At 43.8% G+C, this 18,653-nt stretch overlaps 1 protein-coding gene across 2 annotated transcripts in view; it reads right to left on the bottom strand.

Moving 5' to 3' along the window:
* The window catches only part of PIGL (phosphatidylinositol glycan anchor biosynthesis class L), a 59,437-nt gene that overhangs the window by 7,828 nt on the left and 32,956 nt on the right, over positions 1–18,653 (bottom strand). Inside the window, exons 3-4 of one of the 2 annotated variants that reach the window (XM_084493356.1) lie at positions 11,890–11,980; positions 5,963–6,044 (exon numbers count right to left, since the gene is read on the bottom strand). In XM_084493356.1, coding sequence (XP_084349482.1) covers positions 5,963–6,044; positions 11,890–11,980 — 173 coding nt within the window. The remainder of the gene's footprint in view (positions 1–5,962; positions 6,045–11,889; positions 11,981–18,653) is intronic. The other variant, XM_084493355.1, reaches the window with a different exon arrangement.

The following is an 18,653-nucleotide window of genomic DNA, read 5'->3' as shown; positions in this document are numbered from 1 at the left end:
CAAATCAATCTCTTACTCCCATCTCCACCCTGCTGGAGCTGTCTCCATGGGACACTTCCAAGTAGGGGAGAGGTTGCAGCTGTCTGTTGTTGCCATTTTGGGAATGTTGTTTTATGGATTGGACTTGCTGTGGTTTGGGCGAAATGAAAGAATTTGGCATAAAATCTCGACAAGTCAAACACAAACAGGCTCTTTTTTTTGGAGCTTTTTCCTTTTTTTTTTTTTTTTTTTTTTTTCCAGACAGACCTTTTCTAAATTGTTTTTCTTTTCAAATACAAAGTGATCTAAGGTGGTTTGTTCCCACCCACCCACCAAGTGCTAGAGGCCAGCCAAGTACAGGACTCCTCACACTGCACCCCCTCTATTACACCTGTAGGAGGTTTCAGACCCATGTCTGAAGGGAACTGAGACCCTCTGCAATGAACTCTAAGAGGCAGTGAGAACTGTAATGGCACCCACCACCTCTGCATTGCAAGGACTCAGCCCCAGCTCCCTCCCCCAGGACCAGCAGCTATATGAAAGCTATTGCTCTCCGTAGCTATTACCTGTGTCTGTCCAGCAGAAAAACGGCAACGGTTCATCGACCCCCCTCCTGCAAACTGCAGAGCTGAGTCAGCTCCCACATTCCCTCTTTATTCAGTCAACCTCAAGGAAAGCTGTGAGCAAAGCGGGTGGCTAGCTCCCAAGTACAGACCACTGCTACCTCCCCATGATGGCAAGAAGGAACAAGTCAAGATGGAGCTGAGACCTCGGTGCTGGGGAATGCAGAACTCCTCTGGGGTAGGAGCAGGACTGACGCCCTGGTGGGTGGACTGCAGTTTTGGTGATGTTCTCTTCAGGGAGAAATTGTTCACTGAAATCAATGACTTCACTCTCCAATTAGTCTCCCGTGCTAAAGGCAAAAACCTTCACTGTGCTGTGCTGGATGCTGTACAGCAGTGGGGAAATGCAGTTTTCAAAAGCATGGCAAAAGAATGGACAATCTCAAAGATATCTTGGGGCTCAGTTTAGGATCCTAACCTCTAATCTGCCCAATCAATCTGATGGAACAGATGTGAAAGAGGAAGAACAGTCAGTCTCCTAGGAATCTCTGAGACATGAGAGGGATATACTTGCCAGATGTTGAGTGTTTACTATCTGGAACGCCTCCCCCCGCCCTAACCGGACTTTCTGGCTGCCTTTCCGTGCACCCTGAAATACACCAAGTAACAACATGCAGCTTTTTAAACACTGTTCAGGCACTCCGTACTCATGCGTGCTGCAGCGGCAAAATATGGTTCTGCCAGTCAGAAAAAAAGGTGGCGATTCAGAGATTTTCCAGCTGACAGAACTTCTCTTTGGCTCTGTGCTTTGGTCCCTGCACTGTCTGGGAGAAGAATGTGCAGTGTTACTGCTCCTGTCATGCTGCTAGCAGCCTAGTGATGCTGGGAAGGGCATTCCTTGAGGCTGTTTCTTTGGAAAAAAATACTTCTTGGGGGGGGGGAATCCCTGCTGACTACCAACAATAGGATGCCCTGCGCTCAACTTTATCCTAACGGCTCTCAACAAGATCACTGAAGGGCACTGGGGTGAATGAGCTTAGTCAAATTAAGGAAGGAGGGAGCAGGGACAAAGGAATGAGATAAAATCTAGGAGGAAATACCCAGCTAGATATCAACAGAATGTATGCCAGGCATGGGGCAGTCACACAAAGGGAAAGGACAGAGAATCAGACGGTAAAAAGAGGAGGACATTTCTTGACCTTATGAGCACAGTGTGGGTGCAATGCCAGCCACCATTCATAAATTCCCCTATTACTTAAGACAATTAAGACCATTAAAACAAACACCAGGAGTGAGCTGGACTGTCAAAGGACAAACAGAAGCATATGATACTGGAAGCTGTTATTTCTTCAACACTGCTCTTTATTTTGCAGGGACTGTAGAACTCTGTCAGGGCCTGAACAATCCCAAACACACACACCAGGGACATGGGAAATCCTTTTCCAAGGTGGAACAAGTAATAGCCAGTTTGGAAAAAGGATTTGCTGGGAAAAGGCAAGGGAAATGCAAGACTGCAGCCTGCTTTGAAAACATAAATGAGATGTCACTGATTTGAAATGTGTGGGCTACAGCTGCTTAAAAGGAGCGAGACAGCAGAGTTCCATTCTAGCCCTGCACTGTAAGAAGCTAACCAATAAAAATGGTAGATGGTGTCCCATTCACTATCATCAAGCTAATCACTGAAGAAACAGCTTGCTTCTTGCTCAATGTGTCCTTAAAGACCTGACCTTGGAGACTCAATACGAGCAGAACTGTGCTTTGTAGGGATGTAATCCAGTTGCTGGCTTTTGAGAGCTGTACCCACTGAGTCTGTGGGATTTGTCTGGACAATGCGCTGTTCATTTTGATGTACTTACACGTAATTGGCATTTAATCAATCCTCCTCTTTCAAGGAGCCCTGGTGCAACCCACCTGCACAACGCCATGTCCCGTGGCATTCATAAATGGGGCGTTCAAAAGTCAGGCTGTCACACCTAAGTGCAAAAAGGCATCAGTGGCACTCAAGCTGCATCATAATCAACTCCAGAGAGATAAAGAACTAAGCTCACAAATATCACCTCTGCACAGTCTCATTTACAACCTACCACTGAACTGACGGATGGTAAGAAACATCCTGCAGAACTGAGAGGTGTTTTTCCAAATGGAGTTGACGAGAATAGGCTCAGCTAATGATTCTTTGATGTAGCTTTTTATACGGCATCGTTGATATAAGTTTTATGGATGCAGTTGCTATAACAACATAATGCACAGTGGTTAAATATAGCACCTCCTATTTTCCACTCAGTTTGCTCTGCCCTAAGCAGACAAGGACTATTCTTTACTGTTCTAGCTGGGATGAAATGGATTTGATTGCTTGCTGAAGAAAACAAGTGGTACAGTCCTGCCTCCCCCTCACAAAGACCATTCCTCTCCACCTTAAGCAAGCCAACAACAAAATCAACAGCCCTCCTTTTGCTAGGCTACTGGACAAGAGGGCTTGTATAAAATCAAAACACGCGATGACGTGCAGAACTAAAACTTCTTGATATTCCATGTGATCTCAGTGCAAACGCTGTCATTTCAAATAGCAGGAAAGAGAGGTTGTCAAACATTCCTGTCACGTTGTATTTACCACACTTGTTATCGTAGTGCCTCGCTACTGACCCAATGCTGAGAAAGGGAGCTAAGTGATGGTGATGTCACTCGAGACCTTCTCTTCCTTGTGGGTGTGTGTACAGGGTCCAGCCTCTCTTGGCCATAGGGAAGCTCCTATTGTGGGGATAAGGGAATGATGTTGCCAAGTCAAGGCCACGGGGAAAGAAACAGAGCTAGAGGCCTGTGTCCAATTCTCCCTTCTTTGCTGTAGTGTTTTGTTTTGTTTTGTTTTCCAGTCTGGGAGGCAGAACTGAAATACTCCCAGGGGAGAATTAAATCAAATAGAGATCTCTGTTCCTCAGCAATCCTCCTTTTTTTTTATTCTTCCCTTATTTTTCCCTTGCAAAGGAATAAATCCACCCTCGAACTCTGGCATGGCACAGATCTGAAGCCTATGCACGTAACAGCAGTTGGGACTCCCCACAAGGTGTCAAGAGGATGTCTGGTGCAAGTGTAAGGCACGCTGCTTCCAAGTAGTTCCTGCTCCTCTGAACGCAGCCTCTGTCCCAGACCCTAGGAAGGATATTTACACCCTTAGCGGATAACGCCAAGCCATCTGCTCAGTTATGACCATTTCCTGAACTGTTTTGTTACTTGATGCTGTTCAATAATTTCTATCTCCTGAAGCAAGGACTTGCAGGTTGGATATGTCCCGTTGTACCTCTGCTTCTGCAGCAAGAAACCTCTTAGTGGGCATAAGGCAGATCCTCTCTAGACTGGGAGCATCCCAAAGACCTGGGGATCGCGGCACCGGCCCTCTGCTTCACCCTTTCCACTTACAGCCACAGTGGAGGCAGAACCCTGCAGACCTTGTTTAAAGATGGTTAATAAATACATTGCACATGATACCGGGAGGGAAGAGTTCATTTGCCTTTTTCTTGCCATGTAGCACTGGGGCCCTGGGGGCAGCAAGCACTGTTTTGCAAAGCCCTGCTAGCAGGGAGGTATGTGAGAAGCCTCAGCATATGCTCCCAGTGCTGCCTGCACTAGCTGATACGCGAGAATTCATCAGGGTACTGAAAATCAGGAGCGATACAGTCACGCTCTACTTCCTCCATGACACAAACTGAAAAATAATGAGAGCAAGCAAGCCACTAAAAATAAACTTAACCTTTCAGTGGCCACAGCATCACTCCTGCCAAACACAAATGACTGGGCTGCCATGCTTATTTCTGCTGATTCAGGACCGGAAAAGAGACAAGACACAAACCAGCCCTTAATTACTGAGAGCTGCTTATAACCCCAGTGGCCATTATCAGCAGACATCTCATCTGCCCAGGACAATATTCTGCTGTAGAGTAAGGACTAATACAAAGATCTGAGCTCAAGGTGCTTGCAGATAACGAATACTTCCTAGTAACAAACTCTGAAACAAGAAAAAGGTTAATAGCCCTGGTGCTCACTCAGGAAACCTAAAGCGCGAAGGTAGGAAAGTGATTTCTGCACAGCCACAAAGCAAGACAGCAGAAGAGCTGGAATCAAAATCGAGAGCTCTTCCTAAACAGCTGCTAGCTTGTTTTCCCTGTATCTCTTCAGGATGTAGGGGAACACCTCACAGTCTTTCCTCTATTCCTGTTTGCTGGCTGTATGGAGACTGACAAGCAAACACTGAGGTCCAGGCAGCTGGAAGCTCTGCCCTCCCTCTGTGCCAACAGCGTGAGCACTGGCCATCAATCTTTGTCCTTCAGTTGCTCCTCAAACAACATTGTGCTGCAAAGCATCTCCCTGCTTAATGCAAACAAACACACTGTTTGCTTTAACTTCACCTCCTTTCTTTCTGTTAGGATATTTCAGGAGTTACTGGAAAAGGACATGATCTCCTCTAACACTGAGTTCTAGGCATCAGATAGGATCAAAAACTCAGCATCTTCCCAGAGGAGCTCGGTGGGTCACATAAGGGTTATGTGGCACTGCTGCTTTCGTCAGGCAAGTGACAAAGGCAAATGACTGTGATGTTCGAGAGCCAGAGTTATTTGAATTGCACAGATGATTCAGAAAACAAATGTGTGCTAAAAATACAAGATATACTTGCAAAGAGTTCCTCTCATACCTGGAAAAGGCAGGGGCAGCTCTGGGGGAGATCTCTCTAGGACACAATAAAGTCTGAATGAACAGACAGTTACAATACAGTTGTCTTGCCAGGAAACATTTGGGTGATTTTAATACAGGAGATTTTAGTCTAGCATCCTTCCTACATCACAGCACAGAGACAGAGGCTCTCCGAATTTAAAGAATAAAGCAGTAAAACAATCAACTGACTTACAAGAAGCAGTAAATAGGAACTGTTCTAGGGAAAGAGCAATGTCCTTGGCCCAAAGTGGTAAATGCAGATACCCAGATGGGATGGCAACATCCTCTGGAACAATGGTGCAGACCTCTTCAAAATCCATCAACGAGCCCCAGCTCTGGCATCAGCTATTCACACGCTCTACTCAAACCAGAAATTAAAAGTTATCTGTTACGTATTTTAGTGGAATTGCATCCACTACACAGTGCTAGGAATCAGGAGGTCCTGGTGGATCACTGGGATCAAGAAAAAGAAGAGCAGAAGAGGCCCTAACGAAAGGAAGACTAGCAAAGCACCAGCAGATGGATTAATAAAGGATACTGTGGGTCATTTACAACACTGTGGGAATTCCTCCAAATAATATCATGTCCCATGGCCTGGAACTCAGGTGTAACAGCAAAGTTAAAACTTCTGTTGTCTCTAGCTAGTCATTATCTGCTGACACACGAACACCCCGATCGCTTGCTGTAACACTACAGCGAGGCCTCCAACAAAACACGCAGAACACTGTACCTTAAAGCAGTGTAAAGAGAAATGTGGTTAGCATGACCACTCACTCCTCCGGCATCAAAGCTTACCACCTGCAAAACAAAACCACAGAAACAATAAACGTTTTGAAGAAAGAGACAGCACAGTAACCAACTTCAACATCTAAAGCAGCACTGCCCCAGCCCATTGTCTCCAAAGAGTTGTTTTTGTGTTGCACAACAAAACCTTGTGTGTGAACTCATGCTATAGAAACACCACTAAACAAGTCAGTGAAGACACTTTGGAACCAATGACTACCCAGTCTAAGAGCTTAAACAACAGGAAAAGGAGAAGTATCATGTTCCCAGCAGCAGGATGCACTTGTTACCTATGGTCCAAAGGCTACTTTCAGCTACTTTCAGAGTCTTGACTCAAATGGTCCAGCTCCATGAATCACTTTTGGATCTGAGAACATACCAGAATGCCTGTGGATTGCAAGGTGAAGGCGATAGTTTGCTGTGTTGTGAGCCAGGACATATTGCTCTAACAACAACAACACAATTATGTATTACTGTCCTGATTGTAACGAGGTTTCATCACAGGATAACATAGTGATAAAATAATCTGATACGAGAAGAAGCCTTTTTAAAGAATTGTCTGACTACACTTTTTGTACAGCCAAGTCAGGCTGTTAGCTGAATGAGAAGGTCGTGTTGTTTTTTTTTGCTTCTCTGCAGGGAGAAACGGGCACTTCATAACGCAGAAGTAATGTGTGAATGCAGCATTAACAAGTCACTGTCCAAAGCACAGAGCACCCTTGGCTCCCTGCCCTCAAACCTACCAGTAACATGTTAGGGGTGAAGCATCCACCTTAAGGGCTCACTCTGCCCAGTATTGTGAAGAGAGTATTTAAAATAACCCAGAAGACAAACTGGCAGCACAGAGTGTAGAGCAGGCAGGGTATTTGTGGTGCTACTTGTATGCTTTCCAGATGGTGAACAGCCTAAAGTTAGGTTTTCACTGTGCAAGAGGCCAAACAGCAGAGTTCTTCACAGCTCTCTTCCCTGTGACCAGGAAGAAATTACAGCCTCCCTACATTTCAATCAATATCTGCTTCCTTGCCAGCTTGTTCTCTCTTCAGGGAAGGAAATGCTATTGCCTTGCTTAGTCACCACAGCTCCCTTCTCAAAATCTATTCTTTAAGCAGGGCCTGAAGTACTGGGTTAAAGATCAAGGGAAGATCAAAAGCTACCCTGCCCGTCCTGCAACTTTCTACTCCACCCTCCAACAGGAGAGGCCCTCAAACACGGGAGATATTGTGTAAAGAGGGAGAGGAAACACAGAGACAGTGATAAGAAACACTTCAAAAAACAAAAACTCCAGACAAACCTGCTTATAAACCCACCCACCCAGTACAAGTCCGCAGTTAGACTTTCCACTTTGCTCAGTGGCTGTAGCAAAGTTGCCAACCAGCAGCAGGGTTATTCATTACCAGCAGGAAGTCAGGGGACCCAAAGTGGTTTTGTTCAGGTTCTAAGAAGCATTTCCTGGTCATCCCCTTTATAAGAAAAATTACGTCTTCTGCTTTGGCTGCTTTTTTTGCACATTACCTGAGAGGCTCTCTGCAGGGACTGCATGCTCTGGTATGGTGCTCAGGCCTCCCTAGGATTATCAGCTTTCTGAGCAACTCATCTGGGAAAGATGTTATTAAATTCTGCACAGTTCAGGGAGCCAGCATAGCACCGTGTATTTTACAGATAAGAAAAGACATCCTTGAAGTCACTTCTACCTAGAGTGGCACTCTCCTAAAATGGCAATGTATTCATCTCACCACCGGCAGAATAAATTCCTGAGCAGGTGATTAACAGTGTGAGTCTGCTTGGGGTTGGGCTCGCACTAAACCTTTTAACTGAACAGGGACAAAGAGAGGTTTTGTCTCTTCTGCCTGACCATTTATGTCCATTTAACCTGTACAAATACAACATCTTTGAGATTACTACTCTGCTGTCAAATGTGGTTGAAATTGGCTAATGGGCTCTAAAGTCTTTTGAAACATGCACATGCACACACACAAATACAATTGCAGTACTCTTGTTTCCTTGGGAAACCAAGCTAAAAACTCAAGGCAAGCCAAAGTACACATTTTCTCTTCTATGGGGAACATGAGAGAACAAACCAAAGACCAAGATAAGAGACTGCAGTGAGCAGATGAAATAAGCTGAACGCTGTTTTGACAAAACTGGCTCAGGCCAATTTTTGGGTTAGGAAAATTTATATTGGTAGCACGAAGCTGAGTTAGTAAATATTCTTGATGTGGAAATTATCTGTTCAGAAACACCTTTGGAGGTTTTCCTTCTCCACATCTGTTTTGAAATAGGAGCTGCTGTTCTTAGTGCTGCTGCAGTTATATAACAGTTGAACCAACTAAAGGGATCGCATGAAGTTAATTTTCAAATGATGTTGTCTAATTTACTGTTAGGACATTTGCAACTGAATAGCCTACCTCCTCGGTATACAAACCTGTGCACACAATTACCTGCACACTGACCTGGCCACAGTGGCATTTACTTTACCTGCAAAGAGGTCATCTTTGAAACACTAGCCCTTGCCCTTAGATCCTTCAGGCTGACTCTGACTGAGTTGTCCCACCTATGTGGAGCTTCTAGGTCTGTGGTCTAAAGAGGGCATCGATTCCGCAGCATCACTGTGGTGTTCCTTAAAGCAGGCTCCTTAAGCAAGACTTAAAGCAGGCAGCAATCACATGGAAATACATTCCTCTGGCTTCAGGGATTAATTTCATTGATAACAAATCTGAATTTCTTTCTCACATGCTAAAGATATTTTCACATGGGAGCATTTGCTTCTTCCACGTGGTGCAGCTAGCTGGTGTGCTTGCTTGGAACACTTAACCTGAACCAGGCTGCTGAGGAAATCAAGCAAACAATCAGGGCAGGATGAAAAAACCTGAACATCTTGAAACTGTCTGGGTTAAAAACAGGCTTAGCAAGTTCTGGGAGCAAAAGGCTAGGATAGGAAATACACTTGATGTGGAAATTATTGCTCAATGAAATCTTCAGGGCAAGAGGGAGTTCCCTCCCCACACCTGTTCTGAAATGGGAGCTGCTGCCATTGGTGTTGCTGGGTTTTCTTCTGGGTGACCTTGGTATTCAGGAAATAGAGCTTTCACTGGTGGAAACTAGAGCAGCAGCCAAGACAAACAGGTCCACAAATCCCTTCCGGAGGGGGGAGAGCACAGAGGAAATTACTCAATTGCAAGCAGAAGAGAAAACTCCTGAGAGGTCTGTAGTCCATGCTCCCTCTACATACCATGTGTATTGGAGAAGAAAAGCGCTCAAAGCTGTGGGTCTCCCTCACTCTTTCTGGCATCATCTAGTGCTTCAAACAGAGAACACATCTGCTCAAGTACACTGGTGGGGATAGAAATGTCTCTTTCTTTTTCAAAAAGGGCCATCTCATAAAATGCTACAGCAAGAAGCTCCGTTTCTAATGTCTTTCCTCTGAGCATCATGTCGTAGTCTCAATTTACACTGCAGAAACCAGTGACATTCAAGCTCCCTTTGATCCTTGATTGTGAGGGTGTTTTTTTGGAGATGTTTCTTATTGCTAGAGAAGCTAAAGATTAAAAAGAATGGACAATTGGATGACAGAAAAAAAATAATCAACTACACCGCATATCCGGTGTTCTGTAAAAGCACTGAAAACTGTGTATAAACATCAAACATTCAATGCTCCTGAATTTTAGGGGAGTGTGGAGTCCAAGATCCAAAGCATCAAAGCTGAACTCGCCCTCTCAGCTCCTACTTGGATGCCATTTGTAGAAAAGTCTGACTTTCTTGACTGATTTGGAGCTGACCAAAGACAATGGGACTCTTCCACAAGCAGCTGAATGGATGTTTCCATCAGTCTGTAGTGGTTGGCATCTTAAAAGAATGTGGCATTGCTGAATGCTGGTCTTGGCACTGCATCTGCCCCAAACACAGTCTGTATGTTACCTCCTAACCTAAGCTCTGCTATCATCAAACCTGAGATCCTGAAGAGTAGAATTTCACAGTCTAGAGGCTGCCTGGGGCCCACACTGTACTACATAACTTGTTTTTTACACACCAAATACTTTTTAATATGGACTGAGACAAACTATCCTTGGCTGCCTCTCCCGGTACCACTGGCTTTTGCTTAGAAATACAGCAGGCAGGAAATCATTTCCAAAGTCTATACATTAGTTTTGGCATTGAGTACACCAACCATTAATTTCTGTGCCTGCACTATTTAATATACAGCTTGGATGAAATCTGTCCCTGTAGCTCTCAAAAAGATTGAGTTACTCTTGGACTTCCAGGGCAATTGAGGAAATGAGTAACTATGCAATGGAACAAAAATATGCATAGCATGGTGTAACTCCATGCCTTGCAATCTTTCCTTTCGGACACGTCGGAATTACAGCCTGCTTCTCCACTGCCAGATGACACACGTGTTCTGTAAATAAAAGATATCATTGTCTACGATAAGACTATAGGGAGAGCTGGGGAAAGTTGTTCCATCGGGATAGCTAAGACAATGTATGTCTTCCAATCATGTGAACTCCACTGTTAGCTTGGTGGGTTTGAAGCTCTGTTAACTTACGTTTTAACAAGGTTCTGTTAACGTTTTAAGTTAATTCTATCAATTTCAACATTACTGAAAAATAGACTCAGTTTACCCTTCAAGACAAGCCCATTGTCTCAGAACAGCAGAGATGCTCAAAGACTGGCAAACAACAAGTTCTGAAGTTTTAAAATGCTGAATGTTGGACACAGGCAATTAGTTGCTTGCTTTCCATTCTTGGCAAACTAGGTCTGTTCCTTCCTGAAAGGTATTACAGCAGACACCTGAGACGTGCGTGATTATTTGTGACAAAATAGTGCAAGTTTACAGAGTGCTTCATTACCATCATTCCCATGAAGATGCTTCAGGGGCCACTGATGCTGCTGACGTGTTCTGCTACAGCAATTTGTCCTCACTGCTGCTCAGGGAACTGCTGAGGGAATGCAATGGGCCTGCCGCAGTGCTCCTCATTACTAAAGCTACACCCTCCACCAGCAGCACAACAGGGTGAGCACTAGTGGTTGTGCATGTCTCTTACTTTGAAACCCCCACACTGGATTTTTCAGCTCACGCTATGTAAGTGCCAGACTCCTGCCTCCTCCAGCACAAACAGCTTGAGTTTAATTTCCTCTGAGGCAAAGATCTAACCCTCTCTAACCATCTAGAGAAAGTTTAAGTGTTTTCAGAGTTTCTGCTGGGATTCTGGTGCACTTGTCCTAGTGCCCTGGAGAGTCACAAACATGCAATACAAATCCTCTTGTGTTAGGAGCTTTCAGATCAGATTAAAACTTTTCTATTCATTGGATCAAAAGGCACAAAAGGACTCCAGGAAAACTGGATTTTTCTCTGTGCACAGCAATGTATTTCATGGAAAATTAAACACAGAATCAATACAGAATTGGACGCATGTTGCTGTTTTTCGTTCTTATGGGGCTTTCATGCTACAGGAGATGTGGCTTCGTGTTTTGTAAATTGCTGCAAGGCTTTAAGGGTTTTGTGATTTTGAGTATCAGTATGTGACAGTGACAGGCATGATCACAGCAAGCTTCAACAGAAAATAATGGAGCACAACTTTTTCCGTACCTTTTTCCTGTTCCGTGGAGAAAATCTTATTCCTAGGAACTGTGGTTCAACACCCTTCAATCCTGACCAGTATGCCTGCTAAACTAGCCTTCTAGCAACAGTGACAAAATACTGCTTTAAAATGTTGAAAACATTTGAGGAGTTACTAAAGCAAAGAAGCAAAACCTTAACTTTGAAGACTTCAAAGAAGGCTTTCAGAGTAAAGGGAAAGCCTAGAACACTAGTTCAAAAGCACTGTGGAAACTGCCCATGCAGTAGGAAATTTCACATTACCAGGTTGATGTTATTGTCTTCTATATGCTTCAGCACAAAAGCAGCAAGGAGCTGTGTGTCCCATTCAACAGAAGGATTATCTGGAAGATCCCTGAAAAAATGAGAAGTGCAATTAGTTACTCAATTCCTGAGAACTTTACAAAGACTATGCCAGAAAAGAGAGATGCTCTTATCAGAGACTGAAATCAAGAAAAACTTATTTACCATATAAAACCACCAAACCTTACTTAAGAGTCTTACAAGCTTGTATACTGGGGGGGTTGGAAGCGAACCAACAGAGAACACCCTTCTCATAGAAGCTCTCTCTCGTACCATTATGGTAGACTTTCTGACTGCTTTACCCCAAGCAACACCTATTTTGTTCAATAATTCCTGTTCTCTGTTCATTCCTGTCAAATTTCTCTCTATATACACAAAGAAATAACCACTAGATCTTTATTTAAAAGACCTTTCAAAACTCATTTACCCCGGAGACTTTCCAATTGTAATCTACTGGTGAATTACATATGAAAAGTAACAATTAAAGTGCTACTCCTTTGTACAGGAATAATCCATTAACCTCAACCAAAGGACAACGTATCTGTAATTACATTGCATGGATTTGATAGTAGTTTGTCATCTTTTTTTTTTTAATCTTTGCATACCAACTCATCTGTGACTGAACACTCTGCCTGGGTATTTCAGATTGCAAGCTCCTAGGGGCAGGGACCATGAGCCAAATGCAAAACAACACCAGGAAGCCAACAGAATTATTCCATATTTACACAACTGAGAGCTGAATTTGACCCCCTCAGTAATTATGTATGAATGATGCCAAGAAAACACTGCTTGCAAAGTTAGGTTATTAGTAACAGCAGCATAACGTGCAGCTGCTAACGACCGATGATGACATGTTAAACTGGTCTTTTTCTCAGACCTTTTCCGTCCTCTGATAGTCTGATAATTGCTGTGAGGTGGTTTAGCAAAAATGACTACACAGCCTTCTCACACAGACACACCAGGTTGGACTCTGAACTGATCCAGCTGTTTGCTGCAGTGAGCAGCGGCGCCACTTCCCAACACTCTTAGTGCCTTGCTGACTCCCAAGACAGCAAGAACTCTAACATCTGCAACAGAACAACAGGAAAATGTCTCCTTGGCACATTCCAAAATAAAGCTCAGCCTGGGTTTTCGTGAGAGGCCTTCTGGCCACAGATTTTCCCCCTGTTGTTAATAGTAGTTGTAGTAAAAGGAGGAGCCTGAAGTACAAACTGACCATTAGGATGTTGACCACTGTATTACATACCCATGTTCAGCACGGGCCAAAATAATGTGCTGTTAAAAACCCCTGCAACAAGAGACAGTGTTTCTACAGTAATAACATTTTACCATTCTAGTTATGGTCCCGGTAGTGACATTACCAGCAACAGAAATTTTTTCTTGTTGTTTGCCATTCCCTCTTGTGCAGACAGCATCCTCGTCTGGTGTATACAAGGCGCTGAATTTCATCACAGGAAAGGTTCTTTGGTACATCTAGCGGCTGTCTTATCAGGTTAACAAATCTGCATCTAATCTGCTCAAGACAAAAACTTTCACATCTCATGTTTGAAGATGAAGTGGCCCTGAAGGTATTACAAGTCCCACCATGTCACAGCAAGCTTTAAGCAGAGCGCATTTCAAAAACGTGCTTCAACTAAAATATCCCAAGTAACATATACACTGAGCAGAGTCTAAGTGCAAGTCTAAGAGTGCTCCAGTTACTTGAATGGTACCTTTGAGGTTGTGTGAAGGCTTAATCGGATAATATTGAAGTGGTAAATTTGTCTAAAAGGGATTCTCCACTGGCCACTTACAATGCAAATACCATTGCCCATTTTGGGCAGTGGATATATGGAGCTGTGGAAGAAGCGACGAGTCTCATTAAAGCAGGAGTGGTGTTCCAACAGTGAGAGGTCAGAAAAAAAAACAGGGCTTGGAATTTATGATGTCCAGGAGGCTCTTGGTGTCATAGCCACTGCACTCAGCTTTATTGGGCTGTCTCCAAAAAGGCTGTTGGGTAGTGGAGCAGGTTTTAACTAGTTTAGACAGATAAAGATCATCCTCCTTCAATGGAAATGAACAGCTGGAGGCAAGGGTTTAGAATCCCTGGAAACAAAACAATCTGAAGGCATGAGCAAATTAACTCTGTGAACACCAAACTGATTAAGCGGGAGTATTCTGCAAAGAAAAATCTACTTCTACATACTTACTGCTGCTCACTCACTCCCAGTAAGGAAAATATTTTTTTCCTTGCATTGTACTATTTGTCAAGCAACAAAGACAGAGAAGCTGATCCTGCCAAACCAGACACACATGTACATAAGCATATTTATAACTCATTAATAGCTACGATGGCCCACTGATGTATTCTTAGCTCATTCTGCAAACATGAAAAGTGGCACGCAGGTTAAATGACATGCCCAAACTCACCCAGAGAAGTCAAGAGCAGAGCAGCGAATACATCGATCTCACTCCTCCAGGATTTTTATTTTTATTTATTTCTCTTTTTTGTAAGAGTTTGCATAATACTCTGTAAAGTCAAAAAATTAGGAGTTACCATGATAGTAGGGACCCCGTGGAAAGCATGAGAGACCAATGGCTTTCTGCCTGTGCTCTGGAGATAAATAACAGAGTCCAGGTAAGGATGAAAAGATGATGAAGAAAACCAAGTTCACGTACACTGTATGGCAATGCACACAGGAGATGTTCTTACAGGAGGTCTCTGCATGCCCTGGGAACTTCTTAGGTGCATACTAAGTTTGAAAACTGCTGTACTTCACAAAGTCTCCTATTCAGTAGAAATATTTTTCCCTAATATTCTAAATCAGTACTTGTCAAACCTGAGAAGTCCACTGACTTCCTAAACTATTCAAGTAAGTTGCATCCGTAATGCTTATACTTTCAGGACTTAGTATCAGAAACATTCAGCATTTCAGTGGTTAATTCTGCAGTCTGCCTTTCTGGCTAAGGCAGATAATACCTCAGAGCTGAAGGTCGAAGGGCTGAGATAAAGGACTACAAAGGAGTGAAAACTAGCACATTCCCTGGAGCAGACTGGAGCTTGTCCCAGGAGACAGCATTCCCCACGCTCTCCCTCCCTGTGCTCTGCCCCAGAGAGCTCCTTGTTGCTGCTGTCAGTCACCAAGACAGACTGAGATATAAATCCTGCATGGGAAGGCCTCCCAGGTCATGCTGCTGGCGGTGCTGGTGGGAAGGGTACAGAGGTTCGGTCACTTGGCCTCATTTCCACCGAACGCTTACGGACTGGGAGCGATGTTTGTGGGATTCCACATGAGTGACAGTGAACGCAGGTGGCTGCTTGGATCCAGCCTGTGGTGACCTGGGAAAAACAGGGAGATGCACAGGAGGCAAAAATATTTTTAATGAAATAAGGTTTCTCTCCAGAAATGTTGCATTTTTCCAGCTGTTTTCAGTGGAAGGCATGTTGTGCACAGCACAGGGAACTGACAGCTCTGCCAAGGGATCTATAGATTGCAAGGAGAGAAATGGCAAATTGTGAAGCCGCAGCTTCTGCAGCATGGCGTAGTGTCTGTCTCTGCTCGCTGCCTTCAACACACCCAGTCGCAGGAAACATTGTGCTTCTGAAAACAAGAATACTCCAGCTTTCCATTGATCCACCCTGGGCAACACCACCATCATCGGTGAGAACCCCATGGGACCTCCTGGTTTCCTCCCTCTCACCTCCTTTCTCTCCTCCTTGCCAAGCTCAGCAGGCAGAGCAGATGCTGGTATCTGCAGTTCCCCTCCCCAGGGTCTGCACAGGAAGAACACCACAGCGGGGAGCCACAGCAAATCCTATCAGCAAGTTAAACCAAAATTCAACCTTGTGCAGATCTTGCCTTGCAGTCTTAGAGCTGGCTGAATGAAAGAAACGTAAAAAATCATTGCTTGATGCCAGCTCCTCTCCAGGCCTCCTCCTCTTGCCTGCTGGGGAGCGTAGCTCATCTTCTGCCTCAGCCTTGGCCATTAAAACACTGCGCATGTTGCCAGTGATGCTGTCCCTGCCAGTAGCCCAGACGATTTGTCGGGTCGTCTTTCTAGGAATGTTTAGGCTGAAGACAGCTAGATTCCTGTCATTGGGAAGGTGCCTTTCGGCCAAGACAGAGATTTAAAAACCTTCACAGAGATATATTGCCAAGTGACAACTTTCTTACATGATATACTGCTCACTCCCTGTCCAATTTTCCACTGCTCATCTTCCACAGATCTTCTAGTAACAGCCAGCGCATTTATACAATCTTCTTTCAAAGCCTTCCACGGAATTCATTCTGCTCATAAACTAAGCTCTCATGACTACCCTAAAGGTTAAGTGAAATAAGCAGTCTACGTGATGCCCACGTGCCTTCACAGGGAGCGAATGGGCTGTCCTATACGGGACACTTACAGTTAGAGATCTGTCCGTCCTTCAACTTGTTGAACTGGGCAATCTTCAGGTCCCTGGGTGCATTCAGAAGCTGTGCAGTTGATGTTTACCCTAGTGGGGACCGACAACACCATCTCTGCTTTGACATGAAACCTTTTTAGGTTATAACTCTATAAGGTTCCTTCTAGATGGCACCTAGTTCTGCATTACTACATTATGAAACACCACAGCAAATCTTGCAAGGTATTACCAAGATTTTCCATTCCGCTACACACCGACAGGGTCAAGTCGAAGGAGCTTTCCCATTTCTTATCGCCTTTTTATCCTGAAGCCCTGCAGCATGACCTTAATCAATCCAAGGCTGGGGACCAGGAAACATTTTCGCATAATTTCTCCTCAGTCCTCGTCTCCCCTGTGAATGATTTTACATTAAACCAGCACAAAGGTCGGGAGATGGATGGCGGATTACATAGGAAACAGGTGAAGTGCTGTGCAATAGGTTCCCAGCCGAGAACAATGACCGCAATGTGTTTGCTGGAACAAAGGATGCCCTTTGTATAAAGTTAACTGTATAAAATGAACATCTGGGCAATTGAAACTGGATCAAAAAGCAAAAGATCCCACAGAACAAAATGACGTGAGTGCACAATTAGTGAAAAAGCCATGTGATGACTAGAGGCAATCAGTGACCTTTATATCACAGCATCAAAGTAATTGAAAAAAACGAGTAAACAGAAATTATTTCATGCTCCCTAAAGTAGAGCAGAGAACTTTTATTTTTGAGATTATACTATGATAAGTTAAGACACGCTAGCCCTAGATCTTGAAGCAGAACCTCTAAATCCCTCCTTCAATAACTATTTATAAATTTCTCTTCCTATAATGGACAATTACAAACAGAAGGGAGGCACTGCTGTTAGGCTGCATGTACATCTCAGATACAAACAAAAAGATCCCACTTAGAGAAACAAGCAGCATCTCACCCCATCATGCTAAACAGAGAAGAGATGTGTGCCTGTTGGAATGTAACCATCTACAATTTAGGAGAGGGAATAAAGCGGGGTGCTAACTGTAAAATGATCAAATTAAAGCCACCTAAAACAGAGAAGCCCACGGTGCAGTTTTTACACTGGCAGCTTCCTCCCTTTCCCCATAGTAAAGAAACCCACATTATTCTGAGATTTGTCTTTTAAGAAAGGAAATAAGAACCTTAAGTTTTTGTGTAGTGAGAGAACAAAATAAGTGGCAAAATGTCAACGACTACACTATTTAGAAATTCAATGCATTTCAAATATTTCACAAAAGAAAAAAAAAAAAAGAATGGACATAAACCTCTGCTCCCATCCTTAACTTCTGTAATGTATAATTTGGGGCCTACTTTATTCGAATTTCAAAGGTAAGTTAAATAAGTTTAGATGACTACAAGACAAGTAAGTGCTGACCTCACTAATGTGGCCATAGCAGGCAAAAGTCATGCATAAAGGGAAAGCAGACAACGGCAGCACTTCATTCAGCTTCCTCAGGTGTGTAGGCAAGCTGTATGTGCTTCTCTGCTGAGCTATGTAAAAACACAGTGCAGCTCCGTCGGACGGTGCTCCACGTCCCTCTGGGCCTCCCCAGAAGTAACAGGTAATTAGAGCTCTAGGGAACAAAGTTTTTGACATGGGCACAATCACGTGTTTGTCTGAGAAATAATCATAGAACCATAAATCACAGAAATCCCAAGTTGGAGGGGACCCCAAAGATCACAGAGTCCTGCCCCTGGCTCCACACAGGACAACCCCAAAACCAGCCCCCATGTCTACTTCTTGAACCCCATCAGTGCCTTCCTCTCTGCTCCCCCTTGTGAGGAAAATAAGCATCCTTTGGGTTTAAATTCAAAGGAATTATTACAGAACACAGGCCTGCTTGTTTGCAAGACCCATCCAAATGTCCCTGTACTCATTTATTTTTGTAATGAATTATTGATGATTTCTCAGCAGAGTTTAATGTCTATTCACAGAGATGACACAATTGCTTATCATAATTTGAAATCTGGTATTCATTTGACGTCTGTGCCTCAGTGCCCTGTTGATAAATGACAGCACAAAGCTCTGTAGGAACAAGTTCATATTCAATGTCTTTAAACAAAAACAATTGATGGTACCTTTCAAGAACAGAAATGCATAGAAACTACAGTGGCTAAAGCTAGTTTAAAAAGTAACTTTTAAACCTAGTTTACAGGTGGCATCAGGCCCAGCCATGTAAGGCAGGAAACAAAACTCAGCGCAACTAATCCTGAGCTGATCACTGATTTAGTCGCAGCTTTTCCGATCTTCTACTCATCACGACTGTGAAATGGAAATAATTGTATGTTCAAACC

This window comes from Aythya ferina, assembly GCF_964211825.1.
Source record: "Aythya ferina genome assembly, chromosome: 19".
Classification (NCBI taxonomy): Eukaryota; Metazoa; Chordata; class Aves; order Anseriformes; family Anatidae; genus Aythya; species Aythya ferina.
This window is presented reverse-complemented; position numbering and strand designations above follow the sequence as displayed.